Source organism: Geotrypetes seraphini, chromosome 2 (assembly GCF_902459505.1).
Source record: "Geotrypetes seraphini chromosome 2, aGeoSer1.1, whole genome shotgun sequence".
Lineage (NCBI taxonomy): Eukaryota > Metazoa > Chordata > Amphibia > Gymnophiona > Dermophiidae > Geotrypetes > Geotrypetes seraphini.
The window spans coordinates 417931533-417950327 of NC_047085.1; the positions used below are offsets into that span (position 1 = coordinate 417931533).

Sequence of the window (18795 nt, forward strand, 5' to 3'; positions counted from 1 at the left end):
GCTGGGGAAAAAACAAAGGAGCCAGAAGGATATTCAAGGTGAGATGTATGAGAGGACCAATAAGGTATATATAACAGAGCTCGAAATCTTCACGGGGCAAAAAGTGCGTAAAAAGTAGAATAAGAGTAAAAATGAGTGTGACTTACATAAGAGGGCAATGATCAATGGATATCACTTTGAGGAAAGGGATGTTACCAGTGGTGTGCCTCAAGGTTCTGTTCTTGGGCCTGTTCTGTTTATAAACGATATTGCTGAAGGGATGATACCAAAATCTGCAATAGAGTAGACACGCCAGATGGTGTGAATAACCTGGCGAAGTTTGAAGAATGGTCTAAAATTTGGAGGCTAAAATTGAATGCTAAGAAATGCAAGGTCATGTATTCGGGCTGAATAACCCGAGGGAACGGTACAATTTAGGGGGTGAAGAACTTATGCGCACGACAGAGGAGTGGGACTTGGGTGTGATGATCTTAAGGTGGCCAAACAGGTTGAAAAGGTGACGGTGAAAGCTAGAAGGATGCTAGGTTGCATAGGGAGAGGTATGGCCAGCAGGAAAAAGGAGGTATTGATGCCGCTATATAAGAGACTTTCGAGAGACCTCATTTAGAATATTGTGTACAATTCTGGAGGCCGCACCTTCAAAAAGATATAAAAAGGATGGAGTCAGTCCAGCGGAAGGCTACTAAAATGGTATGTGGTCTTCATCATAAGATGTATGGGGACAGACTTAAATATCTCAATCTGTATACTTTGGAAGAAAGGCGGAATAGGGGAGATATGAGATGTTTAAATACCTATGTAATGTAAATGTGCATGAGTCGAGTCTCTTTCATTTGAAAGGAAACTGCAACGAGAGGGCATAGGATGAATTTAAGAGGTGATAGGCTCTGGAGTAATCTAAGGAAATACTTTTTTATAGAAAGGGTGGTAGATACATGGAACAGTCTCCCAGAGGCTCCGGAGTAATCTAAGGAAATACCTTTTTACAGAAAGGGTGGTAGATGCATGGAACAAGTCTCCCAGAGGCTCCAGAGTAATCTAAGGAAATACTTTTTTACAGAAAGGGTGGTAGATGCATAGATCAGTCTCACAGAAGAGGTGGTAGAGACAGAGACTGTGTCTGAATTCAAAAGGGCCTGGGATAGGCACGTGGGATCTCTCGGAGAAAGAAAGAGATAATGGTTACTGCGAATGGGCAGACTAGATGGGCTATTTGTTTCTATGATAAATAAAATCACATATTCAAAACATAACAAAAAAATAACTAACCAATAACAAAAGGAGATAGGGAGGAACTAAAATTCTTAATAGGATCGAAAACATGTAAGGTAATAACATTAGGAAGGGGTAAAAAGAAGGAAATAAAAGAAAAGAAAGAGGGCCGAGTTAAACATCCTGAGTACAATTGCTGATCAACTGACTTATTAGTCTCCAAAAGTGATTCTAAAGAGAAAGCTCTTCATTGAACATTTAAATCTTTCTAATGAGGATTCCTCTCGTAGGTAATTAGGTAGTAAGTTCCAGATTTGAGGGGCTGTAACCAAAAAGATGTCCGTGCATCTAGTGTTAATAACTTTCAAAGAGAGATGGATATTAGGTATTGTTCATTTGATCTCAGGGATTTTAGAATATTGTAAGAAATTAATAATTTATCTAGGAAGGTTGGCATATTTGAAGCTCTGACTTTGAAGCTTATTAGGGCTATTTTATATGTTATTCTATGTGTGATCAGGAGCCAATGTGCATTTTTCAAAAGAGGTGTAGGCAGTACTTCTGAAAAAGCTGCAGTCTTTACAAAAGTTTTTAAACCCTCCCATAGTTCCCAAAAGGCTTTCTGCGCTGAAAATGGGGAGTTTTTGGCCAGGTCATTTGTTCCCAAATGGATAACATCAGCTTTAGAATTCTTAGTTTCTTCCCTGATTATAAAAATATTTGTTTGGTACTCCTAGTAGCTGAGGATCCTGGAAAACACTTCATTATTTTAGGCTCCTTGACTTGTGTTCCAAGGTTAATGCCTCTGATAATGAAATCCCCTAAAAGCAATAATTTTCTGAATTGAGCTGTCTTACTTTTCCTTTGTGGGTGCTTTTTTTCATGAGTTACCTTCACTGATTCCAGTTCCATTTCAGTTCTTTCTTGAGCACTGAAATTCTCTAATGGAGCAAAAGAATTCTGTAGGTGCAACTGTGAGGGTGGATGTTTCTGTGTCACATGTTGCAGTCTACATGACCCTACTGTGATCCATTTATTCCTTGATTGCATTACTCTTTGAGACAGTGGTGGTAATTTGGGATGACTCTGCAGACTGATGGAAGCTGCTTTGATTGCATCCAATTCCTGCTTAAGATTACTGAGTTCCTCTTTAATAGTAGAAATCTGAAGACAGTTGGAATGATTCTGTGGAATGATGGAAGCTGCTTTGATTGCATTCAATTCCTGCTTAAGATTACAGAGCTCTTCCTTCTTACTAGAAAGCTAAAGACAGATTGGGCAAGACCTAAGGCTCCAGATAGCGTGCCTTGGAACTAAAGCACTACAAAGCAGTTACTTACTGTAACAGGTATTATCCAGGGACAACAGGTAGCTATTCTCACGTATGGGTGACGTCGCTGATGGAGCCCCGGTACGGACAACCTTAAAAGTACGTCGCCACTTTAAGATCTTAGAAAGTTCCCGATAACCCGAACCGTGCATGCGTGAGTGCCTTCCCGCCCAATGTAGGCCAGTTAAGATAAGCCAGCTAAGAAGCCAACCTGGAGAGGTGGGTGGGTTGTGATAATATCTGCCTGCTTTCCCTGGATAACACCTGTTACAGTAAGTAACTGTGCTTTATCCTAGGACAAGCAGGCAGCATATTCTTACGTATGGGTGACCTCCAAGCTAACAGAAAAGGGATAGTGGGAGAGTAGGCCTTAAGAATAAATAAATGTTGTAATACATTGTAAGAATAAATAAATGTTGTAATACATTGTAAGAATAAATAAATAAATGTTGTAATACAGATTGGCCAAAGTGCCCATCCAGTCTGGAAAAAGATTCCAGACAATAGTGAGAAGTGAATGTATGAACCGAGGACCAGGTGGCAGCTTTACAGACTTCCTCAATAGGAATAGATCTGAGGAAAACCACAGAAGCTGCCATAGCTCTAATTTTGTGGGCTGTGACACGACTCTCTAGTGACAGGCCAGTCTGAGCATAAGAGAATGAGATGCAGGCAGCCAGCCAGTTGGAAATCATTCTTTTGGAAACAGGATGCCCCAACTTGTTTGGATCAAAAGATATAAACAATTGGGGAGATGTTCGATGAGGCTTTGTCCGGTCAATGTAATAGGCTATAGCTCGTTTACAATCCAAAATATGCAAAGCGGTTTCTCCAGGATGAGAATGAGGCTTAGGAAAAAACACTGGTAGAACAATTGACTGATTGAGGTGAAAGTCAGTGACAACTTTTGGAAGAAACTTTGGATGTGCATGCAGAACCCCTTTGTCATGATGAAAAATGGTGAAGGGTGGATCTGCTACTAATGCTTGTAACTCATTGACACTTCTGGCAGAGGTGAGAGCAATAAGGAAAAATACTTTCCATATAATAAACTTAAGATGAACTGTGGCCATAGGTTCAAATGATGGCTTCATTAAACTGGAAAGGACAGGTGGAGGTTTGAGAGTTGGTTTCACATTGAAAAGTCCCTTCATGAATCTGGAGACCAAAGGATGAGCAATAAGAGGTTTACCCTCGACTGGCACGTGAAAAGCTGTAATAGCGCTGAGATGCACTCTGACAGATGTAGATTTGAGGTCAGAATCAGAGAGAAGAAGCAGATAATCCAACACTAAATAAACTGATAATGAAGTTGGATCATAATGATGAAGACGACACCATAAGAACATAAGAATTGCCGCTGCTGGGTCAGACCAGTGGTCCATCATACCCAGCAATCCGCTCACGCGGCGGCCCTCCGGTCAAAGACCAGCGCCCTAACCGAGACTAGCCCTATCAGCGTATGTCCTTGTTCAGCAGGAACTTGTCTAACTGTGTCTTGAATCCCTGGAGGGTGTAGACTCCAGAAGAGCGTTCCAGTTTTCTACCACTCTCTGGGTGAAGAAGAACTTCCTTACATTTGTACGGAATCTATCCCCTTTCAACTTTAGAGTCCACTTTTGTTGATAACATTGTTGAGTGGCTGGTTTCCTGTATGCATCAAGAATTTGATGAACAGGCTGAGAAAGATGTAAGTGAGATGGATTCAGCCCAAGCAAAACTAAGCTGTTACGTATAGAGATTGCAGGTTGGGATGTAGAAGTTATTCCTGATTCTGAGTAAGTAGAGTAGGAAATACTAGAAGAGGTATAGGCTCCCTGGAGCTGAGTTGAAGTAGAAGGGAGAACCTATGTTGCCTGGGCCACCATGGAGCAATGGGAATCACGGTGGCTGCTTCTCTCTTGAGTTTGAACAGAGTTCTCAACATGAGAGAAATTGGAGGGAATGCATATACAAACAGGCCCGTCCAATCCAGGAGAAAAACATCTGCTTCCAGATGGAGAGGATAGTAAAGTCTGGAGCAAAACTGGGGCAACTGGTGATTGTGAGGAGCTGCAAACAAGTCTATTTGAGGAGTGCTCCATTGAGCAAAGATGGACTGGAGAGTTGCAGAGTTGAGAGTCCATTCGTGAGGCTGAAGAATTCTGCTGAGGTTGTCTGCTAGGGAATTCTTCTCCCCTTGAATGTAGAAAGCCTTCAAGAACAGATTGCGACCCATCGTGGTTCACTAGCCCTGAAGGACATGATGTGGCTAAGCATGAAGCTCCCGCCCCTCCCTCGAGTGCACTGTAGCACGTGGTACATGGATGTTCCTCTGCCGAACAACTAGCACAATTTTTACAAGTAATGATGTCCTCACACCCTGAGGACTCCATCCCAGTCAATTAAAATCAAAATCAAAAGGGATTTTGAAGCAGCTAGAGCTTTTTGAAAAAAAGATCAATTGAAATCCAAGATGACCACTGCCAGTAAAATTGAGCCAAAAACGGACTGTGGAGAATTATTTGAAAATTCAAAAACACAGAAAAGGGGATTTTGGCGATGGGAGACTTAAACCCTAACCCCAAAAACCCTCAAAATTGAGATTTTCAAACCCATCCCAATTTTCTCATAGGAAATAATGGGGCTGCACTCAGTTTTGTGGAAGTGCCTGCCTGTCAGCTATTTCAGTGCATCTTGACAGAAGGAAAGGAATTTCTGCCTCAGATCCTTCCAAATCCAACTCCAAACCAAGAAATCTTCGTGCTGCTAGACAGACTGACTCCAACCGAGACCTCTACCCCCATGGATCCTTGCAGCACTACGGTGGGCAAACTACACAGCTGGTACCCTTATATACCGAGTGTTCTTACATAGGGTGCCCACAGCCTGCACTCAAGCCACTGAAAAAATTCAGAAGGTGAGCTGGCTCCCAGGAGAATGGATCCCAAGCCCTGAAGACACACAGCAAGCTGGCTCCCCAAGTCCACCCTAAGGCTTGTCTTATGGAGCTGTAGTCCAACAGAGCAGAAACTGTGTCCTTTTCCAGGCAGAGGATCCCAAGAATGAGGTCATGGGGCACCAAAGCCTCAGACAAAAATTAACTTAGGCCGAAAAGAAAAACAAAACTAAGCAGATCAGAACATTTCACTTGCAGAAGAAAAACTGAAAGGGGACACTGGCCTCCGCCTCCATGTGGGAGGTGCTCGAAACTAAATATCACACTTCTGCAAATCCCATTTGCAGTAATGGAATGATCACATACGTACAGACTAATGAGTGGATGAAACAGAAGAGGGCTTTATTTATAAATATTAATTTGAAAAAAAGATTCTTTTCATTTATGCCATGTCATCTTTCCCTTCTGTAAACCTTATTTCCCTTCTAAAATCTGTTTTTGAAAACACTAAGGAGAGCTAGTCCCAGGATTGGCACACTGCTGGTCACCCACTTCATTTCAGAATGGACCCAACTTACAGCACCACCACTACACAACCAAATATTTATATCCACACATATACACACAAAAAAATATTTGTGAGAGATAAGGATGATCTAATTCTTACACCACTTTAAATAAAATTAATGTTTACATTGACTACTGATAGACATTCATAGCAAATTCTTTTTACCTTGTAAGGCCCAATACACTTCACTATTTTCTGCTAACATTTCTAAAATGGGTGCAATAGTTGTGACATTGTTCTTGTACTGTGAGAGAGCCTCACTGCTTCCATTGTGTATCTTCATAGACCACTGTAAGATCAAAAAAGTTAAAAATTAAAAATGAGTTCATTGTCATATATAAAACATGTTTCCACAGCTGAAATACTGCAGGTTCAAGTAAACCATTTATGTCTATTATTCTACAGTAGTAGTCAATTATGTGCCATCATGTCAATGTGCTTACTTTTATACTGGTTTGAGGTTTTTGTTTTTACATGCCGCATATACATGAAAAATACTTTATAAGATTCTTTTCAAAGTGGAGAAGCTGTGTTAAGAGTACAGCTCTGCAGAAGGCAGAATGCAGAACTCAAGGAGCTCAAATTGAGCTTTGACACTCTAGCAAAGGGGTAAAGTCTCTCCTCGAGGGCTGCAATCCAGTCGGGGTTTCATTGTATGCTAATAGATCTCATGCATATTCATTGGGGATATCCTGAAAACCCAACTGGATTGTGGCCCTCGAGGAGGGACTTTGACACCCCTGCTCTAGCACATAATAACTACTCTATGCTAATACCAATGAAAATGTAGCAATGCAGCAGGATACAAAGTTAGGTGTATTAACCTAAAATCCCAGTGCTGCATACTACATCAGGTAGAAAAAATATTATGTACCGTATTTTCACGCAGATAACGCGCACCCGTGTATAACGCGCACACGGGTATAGCGCGCAGAAACCACAATATTATGTATAAAAACTTTTGTATACCGCGCTCACGGGTATAACGCGCATGCTGCCCGACTGTCCTTTCGCCCGCCCCGACTCTCCTCTGGCCACCCCGACTCTCCTTTCGCCCGCCCCGACTCTCCTCTGGTCACCCCGACTCTCCTTTCGCCCTCCCCGACTCTCCGTGCGCTGTCCCGATTCTCCGTTTACCCGCCCTGCCCTGCCCCCCCCCCCCCCGGCAGGACCACTCGCACCCCCACCCCGAAGGACCGCCGACTCCCCGACAATATCGGGCCAGAAGGGAGCCCAAACCCTCCTGGCCACGGCGACCCCCTACCCCCACCCCCACCCCGCACTACATTACGGGCAGGAGGGATCCCAGGCCCTCCTGCCCTCGACGCAAACCCCCCTCCCTCCAACGACCGCCCCCCCCCCAAGAACCTCCGACCGCCCCCTCATAAATGCTTTTATTAGAAGCTTATGGCTTGCCCACTAAATATCCTCCCTTCTGGAAGACACAGCAGAGAGTCTAATAAGAGCCCACGAGATACAAAAGTTTTTCTACATAGTTCCCACCCCGCCCGACGCCCGATTCACCCCCCCCAGCAGGACCACTCGCACCCCCACCCCGAACGACCGCTCGCACGCGCTCCCACCCGCACCCGCGATCGGAGCAAGAGGGAGCCCAAGCCCTCTTGCCCGGCCGACTCCCCGACAATATCGGGCCAGGAGGGAGCCCAAACCCTCCTGGCCACGGCGACCCCCTACCCCCACCCCGCACTACATTACGGGCAGGAGGGATCCCAGGCCCTTCTGCCCTCGACGCAAACCCCCCTCTCTCCCTCCAACGACCGCCCCCCCCAAGAACCTCCGACCGCCCCCCCAGCCGCCCCGCGCCCCCCCTGGCCGACCCCCACGACCCCCCCACCCCCCTTCCCCGTACCTTTGCTAGTTGGCCGGACAGACGGGAGCCAAACCCGCCTGTCCGGCAGGCAGCCAACGACGGAATGAGGCAGGATTGGCCCATCCGTCCCAAAGCTCCGCCTACTGGTGGGGCCTAAGGCGCGTGGGCCAATCAGAATAGGCCCTGGAGCCTTAGGTCCCACCTGGGGGCGCGGCCTGAGGCACATGGTCGGGTTGGGCCCATGTGCCTCAGGCCACGCCCCCAGGTGGGACCTAAGGCTCCAGGGCCTATTCTGATTGGCCCACGCGCCTTAGGCCCCACCAGTAGGCGGAGCTTTGGGACGGATGGGCCAATCCGGCCTCATTCCGTCGTTGGCTGCCTGCCGGACAGGCGGGTTTGCCTCCCGTCTGTCCGGCCAACTAGCAAAGGTACGGGGAAGGGGGGTGGGGGTGTCGTGGGGGGTCGGCCAGGGGGGTCGCGGGTCGGCTGGGGGGGCGGTCGGAGGTTCTTGGGGGGGGCGGTCGTTGGAGGGAGGGAGGGGGGTTTGCGTCGAGGGCAGGAGGGCCTGGGATCCCTCCTGCCCGTAATGTAGTGCGGGGTGGGGGTAGGGGGTCGCCGTGGCCAGGAGGGTTTGGGCTCCCTCCTGGCCCGATATTGTCGGGGAGTCGGCCGGGCAAGAGGGCTTGGGCTCCCTCTTGCTCCGATCGCGGGTGCGGGTGGGAGCGCGTGCGAGCGGTCGTTCGGGGTGGGGGTGCGAGCGGTCCTGCTGGGGGGGGGTGAATCGGGCGTCGGGCGGGGTGGGAACTATGTAGAAAAACTTTTGTATACCGCGCTCACGCGTATAACGCGCGAGGGGTATGCGCGGTAGGTAAAAACGCGTATAACGCGCGCGTTATATGCGTGAAAATACGGTACTTACCTTGATAATATCTTTTCCAGTAGATAGGTGAGACATTCTAGACATGTTGGTTATCTCCCAATGGCTGCGTGCCATATCCAGAAAGAATCAACGCCAGATTTTTTCTGTGACTCTCCTCTACTTGGGAGTTCTAGCACCACCTGAAGTTAGTATCCAAGCACCAAGAGCTCCAACACAGAACATGAAGTAGGGACACCAACAGGAAAAATGCAGTAGTCCAAATGTTGTGTATTACATAAGTGTAAAGTGAAAACAGCTAGACAACTTGTGAAGACACATGGTGTAGAAGTAAAACAATAGGCTAGTGGCATGAGCCGAGAACAGTAGTTAAAGAACCTGAAAAGAAGGTAGTACCAGTGGATGGATGGATAGGGATGTGGGTGCAAACATTTGTAAGGTGTAGAGCAGTCCGGAAGTCTTCAGGTGTGAGAAGGAGCTAGTTTGGGAGTGAAAACACACTGAAATTTACTTTATTAATTTTTTTCTTTTTGACAGAAGCCTTTGTTTTCTGATATTCAGATACTTTCTGTACTGTTTTGTTTTGAAAATGGAATGTGATGATAAGGGGTAGAAGTAGGAGCCCAAGCTATATTATAGTGGGTCCTATCTATGCAAACTATTTATTTATAGAAATAGAAGGATGGGAGTTTTTATGGCCTTTAGATACAGTAAGAGATTGGCTGGTGAAGGGAGAGAATAGTAAGGCTAAGACTGTGCTCTCGAGGAACCTTCCTTGATGTATGTAATACTTCTGACTTCAGAGATGATATCTTGGCTGAAACTCCATGTATATGTTTTACTTTGCACAGATATTACAAGTGAAAAAAAATGGAGATTTTTCTGTAGAAAGATAGGAAAAACTATATTGTAATAAGAATAATACTTATTCTTAGAATTGAACCCATTCAATATCAACCTCTTCATAATTTGCCCTTGCTGAAAAATGTACTTGAGAGGTTCTGGACTTTGCTGAAGAAAAACAATGTATAATGGTTATAGCAGTAAAATTCTTGAAAATGAGAGAAATGACGAATAGAAAAAGGAAGGTACATATACAGATATACTTATATATAGATAGGTACTATAATCTTAAATACACAGTTATGACAGATATATATTATATATATCTAGCAGAATCTGCTGACTTGAGCTTTCTGGTTCATGAACAGTGAACATGCAGATTAAAAGTGTAGAGTGTATACACAGAATAAAAATGAGAGTGTACTGAGTAGCAAGTAAGAAATGCTCAGTGACTAGGGTAGGGAGTAAGATAAACCACCATTACAATGAAACCTAGTTGTTGGTCTAAAGCAGCGGTCTCAAACTTGCGGCCTGCGGGCCGCATGCGGCTCTCCAGGGACTATTTTGCGGCCCGCGGTCTGTCCTTTCCACTTCAAAAGTTTTCCGATTGTGGAGAGGACTATTGCATACAGACCGCGACTGCTTTAATAGGACTTGTGTCTCTCTGGAGGGAATGTCGTCAAATGGCTCGCGGCTTGCCTAAAGCAGGGGTCCCCAATCTGCTTCCCTTCCCTTCACTGCCCTCCCCCAAGCCACTGCAATCGGAGAACAGGCCAGCGCCGAGATCTTAGCTCTCCCTGCTTATCTTCCCCAGCTCGGAGCCGACCAATTCTCGCCACACGACGTCAATTCTAACGTTGGAGAGGAAGTTCTGGGCCAGCCAATCCATGCCTGGCTGGTCCGGAACTTCCTCTTGGATGGCAGAATTGACGTCGGGTGGTGAGAATTGGTCGGCCCCACGCTGGGGAAGATAAGCAGGGAGAGCTAAGACCTCGGTGCTGGCCTGTTCCCCTATTGCGGCGGTGGCGGCCTGTTCCCCAATGCCTTAGCACGCGCCTTCGCGAAGCGGCCAAGCGGAGCCCAAAGCTACCTCTCCACCCTATACCATCCACATCCAACTCTCCAGATTTGACTCCCCAAAACCACACCAGACAGCCTCCTGCCGACGATTGCTTCCAAACTTCCAACCTGACCAGATTATTCCAGACCAGCCTAACAGCTAAGTATTTGCATGACTACCCCCTCTCACCTATCTGCACGCTTTATCATTCACTCTCCCCCCGCATGGCCCAGCTCCCCAACTGCATGCCACAATTGCATGCCCTAATCAAACAAAACAACTCTTCACTGTCCTACCTGACCTGAGACAAACCACCTTCAATCCCAAACCAACTGAAGTCTCAGATAGCCGGACTCCTCCATAACTGGCCCACCAAAGTACCAACAAATCCCACTTCAACTACTCCCCACTATTCACACAATGGATACAAACACACCCAAACTCATCCTTGCGCTACTACTGCTATCCCTCTTCATAGACAAATGGAAAACAGCAGGATACCACACACAGCCAATCCCAATCATCACAGTACCACACAAATCTGTTTTACAAACCAGGAAACTACAAACCCCTAGAAACTTGATCCTCTGTTCACCACCCGACCAAGTAAGCATTCCCACAACCTGGGGTAAAAGACATACAACAAAAGCCAAGACAAGCTTACAAAGACCTCAGACATCATATAAAATACTATCAAATATAACTACTACCCCCATCCCCCTCAAAAAAACCACAATAGCATGTTCATACTTAAATATACGATCGGTAAGTCCAAAAACAGAACTAATCAAAGACTGGCTGATAAAAGATGATCTAGGATGCCTCTTCCTTACAGAAACCTGGCTCACATCTGATACAGACCCACACATTATAGAACTCTGCCCTAACGGATACAAAATTGAACTAATATGCCGAGCTAATAGAAGAGGAGGAGGGCTAGCAATCATAGTAAAAAACAACTTCAACATCAAAGTACTAGCCAAGCACTCCACCCCTCATTCAGACCTTCTAGCCTGCCAACTTTCTGATTCCACCCTTACAGGAAATCTAAACTGCCTTCTATGCTATATCACCCCAGGAAAATGGAATACCACCAAACAAGATCTAGAAGAGTTCATCCTCCAGAACTCTCTTTCCTCTTCAAATAATCTGATCCTTGGTGATTTAAACCTCCACCTAGAAGACCACACCTCCAAACAAGTAGTAGATATTCTATCATACCTCAATACCCTATCGTACCAGATCCTCAATCCTGAACCAACACACGAAAAAGGTCATCAACTCGATATTGCAGCATACTCATCCCTAAACCTCAATACACAAAACATCCAAATAACCAACGGCGCTTGGCAACCCACCCTATGGTCGGACCACTATAAATACAATTTCACCATCAAATGGCAGCAAAACAAAAAAAATATACCCACTCCTCCCAAAACAAGCTTTATGACCAGACAGAAAATCGACCCCAACACATTCTGGAGCGCAGTGGACCCAGCATTAGTTTCCAGTAACCCTAGTGAATTCATAAACACCTGGCGGTCTCTCAGCGAATCGACCTTGAATAAACTAGCACCACTAAAAGCAAAAAATAAAATATGTAGACAATCAGACAAATGGTTTGACATCGAACTCCTACAACTAAAAAGGAAATGTAGACAACTAGAAAGGGCATGGTTAAAACAGAAACAAGATAACACTAAAACAGAATGGAAAATCCAAATCAAGCAATACAAAATCAAACTGAAGGAAAAACGTAAAGACTATTACTCCAACCTCATAGGCACCGACAACCCAGACACAAAAAAACTTTTCAACCTAGTAAAAACCCTTACCGACACCAAACTATGTCTAGCCACCCAGGGAAACCTAACACCTACAGCCTCGCAACTAGCAGACCACTTCAAAAATAAAATCATCTCAATCAGAACAACATTCAATAACTCACAAAACAACATAGACGAGATTCTAATAAAACCCATAACAGATGAGTCCATATCAGCAGACAGATCCTGGACCGACTTCCCCACAATCCAGTGGTCTGATCTGGACAGGCTATACAGAAAATATTGCAAATCCTCATGTGATCTGAACAACTGCCCACCATACCTACTAGCAACAGCGTCCACCAACTTCAGAGCTAGCTACATATTATGGCTGCAAACAACACTCAGGGAAGGCCAGTTCCCACCTGACCTTGGTGAAATCATAGTTACGCCTATACTGAAAGACCCCAAAGGTCTAATAGACAGCCCATCGAACTACAGACCAATCGCTTCAATCCCAACATACGTCAAAATAATAGAAGGGCTAGTAGCACAACAACTGTCCATGTACCTAGATGCCCACAACATCCTACATCCATCCCAATCCGGATTCAGAACCAACCACAGTACAGAAACTCTTCTGGTATCTTTACTAGACATAGCTCGAAGACACCTCAGCCAAGGACACAGACTGCTAATCATCCAATTTGATCTCTCGGCTGCATTCGATCTGGTGGACCATTCCATACTTCTCCAGATACTAGACGCAATTGGAATTTCAGGAAAAGTTCACAATTGGTTCCAAGGCTTCCTTAAAACTAGAACATATAGAGTCAAATCAAAAGACATTCTATCAGAACCATGGACCAATCCATGCGGAGTGCCACAAGGCTCTCCCCTCTCTCCCACACTCTTCAACCTATTCATAGCTTCCCTAGGCACCACCCTGGACACCCTAAATATTACCTCCTTCAGCTATGCGGACGACATAACCATCCTCCTTCCTTTCGACATCCACAATCCAACCTCCACAGGACGCCTGAAAACAACACTAGAAACAGTAGAAAAATGGATGACAAATCATAAGTTGAAGCTGAACCCAGACAAAACTAAATTCCTAATGCTAGAGAAGGACAAAAAACCATCCCTAACAGAACTGGAAGTAAACTCAATCAAGTACCCAATACAAAGCTCCCTCAAAATCCTGGGTATACATCTAGACAGATGCTGCACAATGCAAACACAAATTCAAAAAATCACCCAAAAAGCATTCTTCACAATGCGAAATCTAAGAAAAATCAGAAAATTTTTTAATAAAGACCAATTCCGAATCATTGTCCAATCTCTTGTGCTGAGCATTGTAGACTACTGCAATAGCCTTTACTTACCTTGCCCTATCAACACAATAAAAAAACTGCAGACCATCCAGAACACAGCCCTCAGACTCATATACTCACTCAGCAAACATGACCACATTACTAATGCATACTTAGAATCGCACTGGCTACCAATAAGAGCAAGAATACAATTCAAACTCTACTGTCTCATTTTCAAAGTAACCCACGGCACGGCACCTAGTTACCTAAACAACCGCTTCCACTACTACCTCTCACCCAGAAGAAGGAGAACGCAGAACATCTTCACCTTCCCACCTCTCAACGGAACTCGTCGTAAGAAACTTTACGACAACCTCCTAGGGACACAGGCAGCTAAAATCGACTCTGACATCTCAGAATTACTGATCAAAACAACAGACATAAAAGATTTCCGTAAAGAAATAAAAACACTATTGTTCAAAAAATATCTCCCATCACTCTAACCTCCTCCCAACGAGTTCCCAATCAACACCTTCAGAAACACCCACCTATAGTATCTCCTTGTCTGTGATTTAGAAGGTACTGTAACCCTTCTACACTACACCTGATCTAACTTGATTCAATCGATATATAATATCTCCTGTGATATGTATTATCTTCTGTGACATGTATTATCCTCTGTGTTATGTACCATTCTGTTAAATTGTTGTATCATAATTCTACTGTTCCTGAAATCTACTCTTATCCTGTAATGTAATTCTACTGGAATTGCCCAGACATCTTCTATATTGTAATCCGCCTAGAACCGCAAGGCACAGGCGGAATAGAAATCCCTAATGTAATGTAATGTAATGTAATGGTGGCTTGGGGGAGGGCAGGGAGAAAGAAAGAAAGAAAGAGGGGACAGGGAGACAGAAAGAAAGAAGAGAGATGGGACACAGACAGAAAGGGGTATGAAGAGAGAAAGACAGACAGAAAGGGCGGGCATGGAGAAAGAAAGAAAGGGGGCACAGAGAGAGAGAAAGAAAGAAGGGGGCAGGGTGAAAGATGCCAGACCAGGGGAAAGGAAGGAAGGAGGGAGGGAGAGAAAGGAAAGAAAGAAATGTCAGACCATGGAATTAGGGATGGAAGAAGAGAGAGATAGAAGGGAAGGTAAGAGATAGAAACGTAGATTTTGAAAAGAAAGCAGAAAAATTGAATATTAAGTTAATGCCACAGATGGATGCAAGGCAGAAAGTGAAGACGGAGAGAAAAACAGTCAAAGGACAAGAAGGCCCTGGAAACATAGTTAAAAGCACAGAAAAATAAAGTCACCAGCCAACAAAGGTAGGGAAAATGATTTTATTTTCAATATAGTGATTGAAATGTGTCAGTTTTGAGAAAGGAAAGATATTAAACTTTAAATGTGAGGGCTGCAGAAAAAATAGGGTAATTGGAGGGCCGCAGAAAAAATAGTTAATGATAATTTTGCATAAGATAAAACTCTTTTATAGTTTATAAATTTTTCCTTCAACTGTTAAAGGAAATATTTATCGTTCAATATATTTTATTGAGCACAAAAGAGCCAATAACAAATAAACAATATTCAACAAGATCAGCTCAAAAATTCTCCCTCAACTTCAAATTATACTTCTTACAAATTCACTCAACTTCAAATTTGTAAGAAGTATAATTTGAAGTTGAGTGAGTTTTAACATTCTATTGTTTGATTTAGTGCGTTTGGTGAACTTTGTTTGGTGTGGTGAGGAGAGTGAGTGACTGGGTGTAATTTTGTTTTGTAGTACCCCTCCTGATGAAGCCAACCGGTGAAACCTTGGTTGGGGGGTCGGTGAACATGCATTTTGTGCAGCAGTGGTGATTAAGAATGTACCCGGAGTAGCTGTAAAGACTACAGTACCACCTTACTAAGATAAGTAGTTTTTGTTCCTTTTTTTAGGAGCTGTGGATGCAGTTAGAACTTATGTTATATAGTAATGGTGGGTGAGACTGTGAACAAGCAATGATGGTCTCTTTACACAGCTTCTCTGTGATATTTCACTGGGATATAGTTGTGGGTCTGAGCGTTCACTATTAAGCACATATCATATTTTGTGTGGTCATTTTTTATATATAAAAAGATTTATAGATTGCTGATGGGTGACTAATCAAAGCAGTACAATTATAGCTCATCATGACCACAGAATTGAAGTAGAAAGCAACAGAGCATTCAAATCAGAAGAGTAAGTGGCTTACCGTAGCTGCTCCCACCATAATTATATTTGGCCTTGAAACAGAACTCTAAAAACACAAAAACAATGCAATTACATGTTTTTTTAGGAAACTTAATAGAAAAGGAACTCTTCTGATGATCATGCACAGTGAATTTATGCAGCACTCTCTCATAAGAAATATTGCGTTTAAGAAGAGATTCACCCAATGCATACTGCATTATACCTTCATCTACATCAGGGATTCTCAACCCAGTCCTTGGGACACATTGAGCCAGTCTAGTTTTCAAGATATCCACAGTGTATATATACAAGATAAATTTGCATGCACCGACTCCATTATATGAAATTTGTCTCATCAATATTCAGTGTAGGTATCCTGAAAACCAGACCAGCTTCATGTGTCATGAGGAATGGGTTGAGAACACCTGATCTATATTAAATGGATAAATCAGCTGCAACCCTGCACAAAGACAGGTATCAGCGAAAACGGCTGACTGGCCCATCCAGTCTGCCTAGCTATTCGTGTCCATACTATAAAGATATATCCTCCTCCTCTTACTACTACTACTACTACTACTACTACTACAGAGAGTCCCCGAGTTATAGACGCCCGACTTAAGTACGACTTGTACTTAAGAACAGGGCTGCGGCTTAATTTTATTCCACTGAGCAGTATTTCCTGTGGCATAGACTCCTACACTTCTCTTATAGCAGATTCAGGAATGATGCAAGGACACATTAAGAACAGTGTGTGGTTGGTCATGCTTGGAGTGAATGCTGGTAGGGACAGTTGGCCCTTTTGTCAGCAGGGAGCAGAGGTAAGCAGCAAGAATCTTAAAATCTACAAGTTCTGAGTTACATACAAATCCAACTTAAGAACAGCTTTAAAAACATAACTCGTTCTTAACCCGGGGACTGCCTGTACTTATTTCTATAGCGCTTCTAGACAGATGAAACGCTGTACATAAAAAAAAAAAATAGAAGAGCTTAAAATCTAGTCAAGACAGACAAACTGGATGAAAAGATGCATCTATTAGTGCTGCCTGATTCGCATAGATTCACTGATTCACTTTGGGTGAATTGATTCGAATCGATCTGGTTTTGAAGAAAATCGGACTTACTGATTCGTCGGCCCCCTTGGTAGAGACCCTTTCAGGTTTTCCCTCTGCCACCGGAGTCCTTGCTTCTGATGTAACTTCCAGTTTTGCAAACCGGAAGTTACATCTAAGCAAGGACTCCAGTGGCAGACACCTGTCTTGCCGCCATGTCAACTCTATAGAACTTGGCAAATGTGTGAAGAGAAGACCACATTGCTGGCCTGCAAACCACAAGAGCCCACAAAGCAGCCCACAAAGAGGCCACACTTCTGGTAGAATGCACCTTGACAGAAATAAGAGACTGTTACCGTGAGAATGTAAGCTGATGAAATGGCCCTAAGGATCCAGCTGGAAATCGTGGTCTTAGAAGCGGGAGCACCCCGCTTAATGAAATGAGTCAGCACAAACAATGGTCAAAAAGACAGAACTCATTGGTGACCTCCAAGTAACACAGAAGAACTCTGCGCACATCCAGTTTCTTCAACAGGTGATTCTATGACTGGGAACTTGTTGACTGAAAGTCAAGCAAACAAACATCCTGATTGACAGAGAAAAACAAAATCATGTTCGGCAAGCAGGAAAGAATTGTTTGAAGGAAAACCCCCATCTCCGAAATATGGAGGAAAGGGTCCCTGCAAGACCAAGCTTGCAGTATTGACACCCAAGTGCCCATGTAATGGCGACTAGAAAAAAAGGTTTTGAGCATCAAGTCCAACAGGGTAGCATCGTGAAGGAGCCTTAGTAAGGCTAGACATACCCGTTTAAGGTCCCAGGAAGGGAAAAGGTGCTTAACCAGTGGTCAGACATGAAGAACTCCCTTAAAGAATCTAGCAACATCAGGATGAGACATCAATGAAGACCAATGTTTTAGGGATCTAAAAAAGGACTCAAAGAGTCCAGCCACATGGACTCAAAGAGAAAGCACAATAAAGCCTTTAACTAAATTAGCCTGAAGGTGAGAATTAGTGAGATCGGAGCTGAATAAGGGTCCACCTGGACCTGTGCACACCAATTGTGGAAGGCCTTTCACCCATGTAACATAAGCAGACAACTTTATAGACTTCAGAAGAATATCAACAACCAGAGCAGAATATTCTGTCACTCTTAAGGCTGCGTGCTCAAGAGCCAAGCCGGAAGAGCAAAGTGACCCGGATCCACCATGAATATCGGACTCTGCGTGAGGAAGTTCGGAGAGACACTCAGCCAAAGGTTGTGACCTCTGCACAGGCGCAGAAAATCTACGCACCATAGACTGCAAGGCCAATCTATAGCCACCATAATGAAGCAGCCTGGAAGAGCCACAATCCTCCAAAGGACTCGGCTGAACATCAGCCAAGGAGGAAAAATATACAGAAGACTCTCCGGAGGCCATGGCTAAACCACAGCACTGAACCCTCGATTCCGGGCTCGGATCTTCGACTGAAGAAACAATCTGTTTACTTGTTTCTTGCTGTGGCCCCAAGGTCAAAGCGGTGTCTTCCCCAGCACCCCACTATCACTTGAAACACCTCTGGGAACAGAACCCACTCGCCTGGATCCAGAGTCTGTCTGCTGAGGAAGTCTGCTTGAATGTCATCTACTCCCGCCAACAGCACTAGGACACTACACTCCGTCCAATGAAAAAGAAGATGGGCTTCTGGAGTTAGAGGAGTGCTCTTGGTTCCTCTCTCTGGTGAGCAACAGAAGTTATTGTTAAACTAAACTAAACCTTAAGTTTATATATCGCATCATCTCCACAATCGTAGAGCTCGGAGCGGTTTACAGGAGCTTAGTAAGAAGAAGGAACTCCATAGTAAGGGATACAGGA

General features: G+C 44.3%; 1 protein-coding gene across 1 annotated transcript in view; it reads right to left on the minus strand.

The window, feature by feature from the left end:
* Positions 1-18795, minus strand: part of CASD1 (CAS1 domain containing 1) — a 239267-nt gene that overhangs the window by 160764 nt on the left and 59708 nt on the right. Inside the window, exons 6-7 of the mRNA XM_033931105.1 lie at positions 15914-15958; positions 6154-6277 (exon numbers count right to left, since the gene is read on the minus strand). Coding sequence (XP_033786996.1) covers positions 6154-6277; positions 15914-15958 — 169 coding nt within the window. The remainder of the gene's footprint in view (positions 1-6153; positions 6278-15913; positions 15959-18795) is intronic.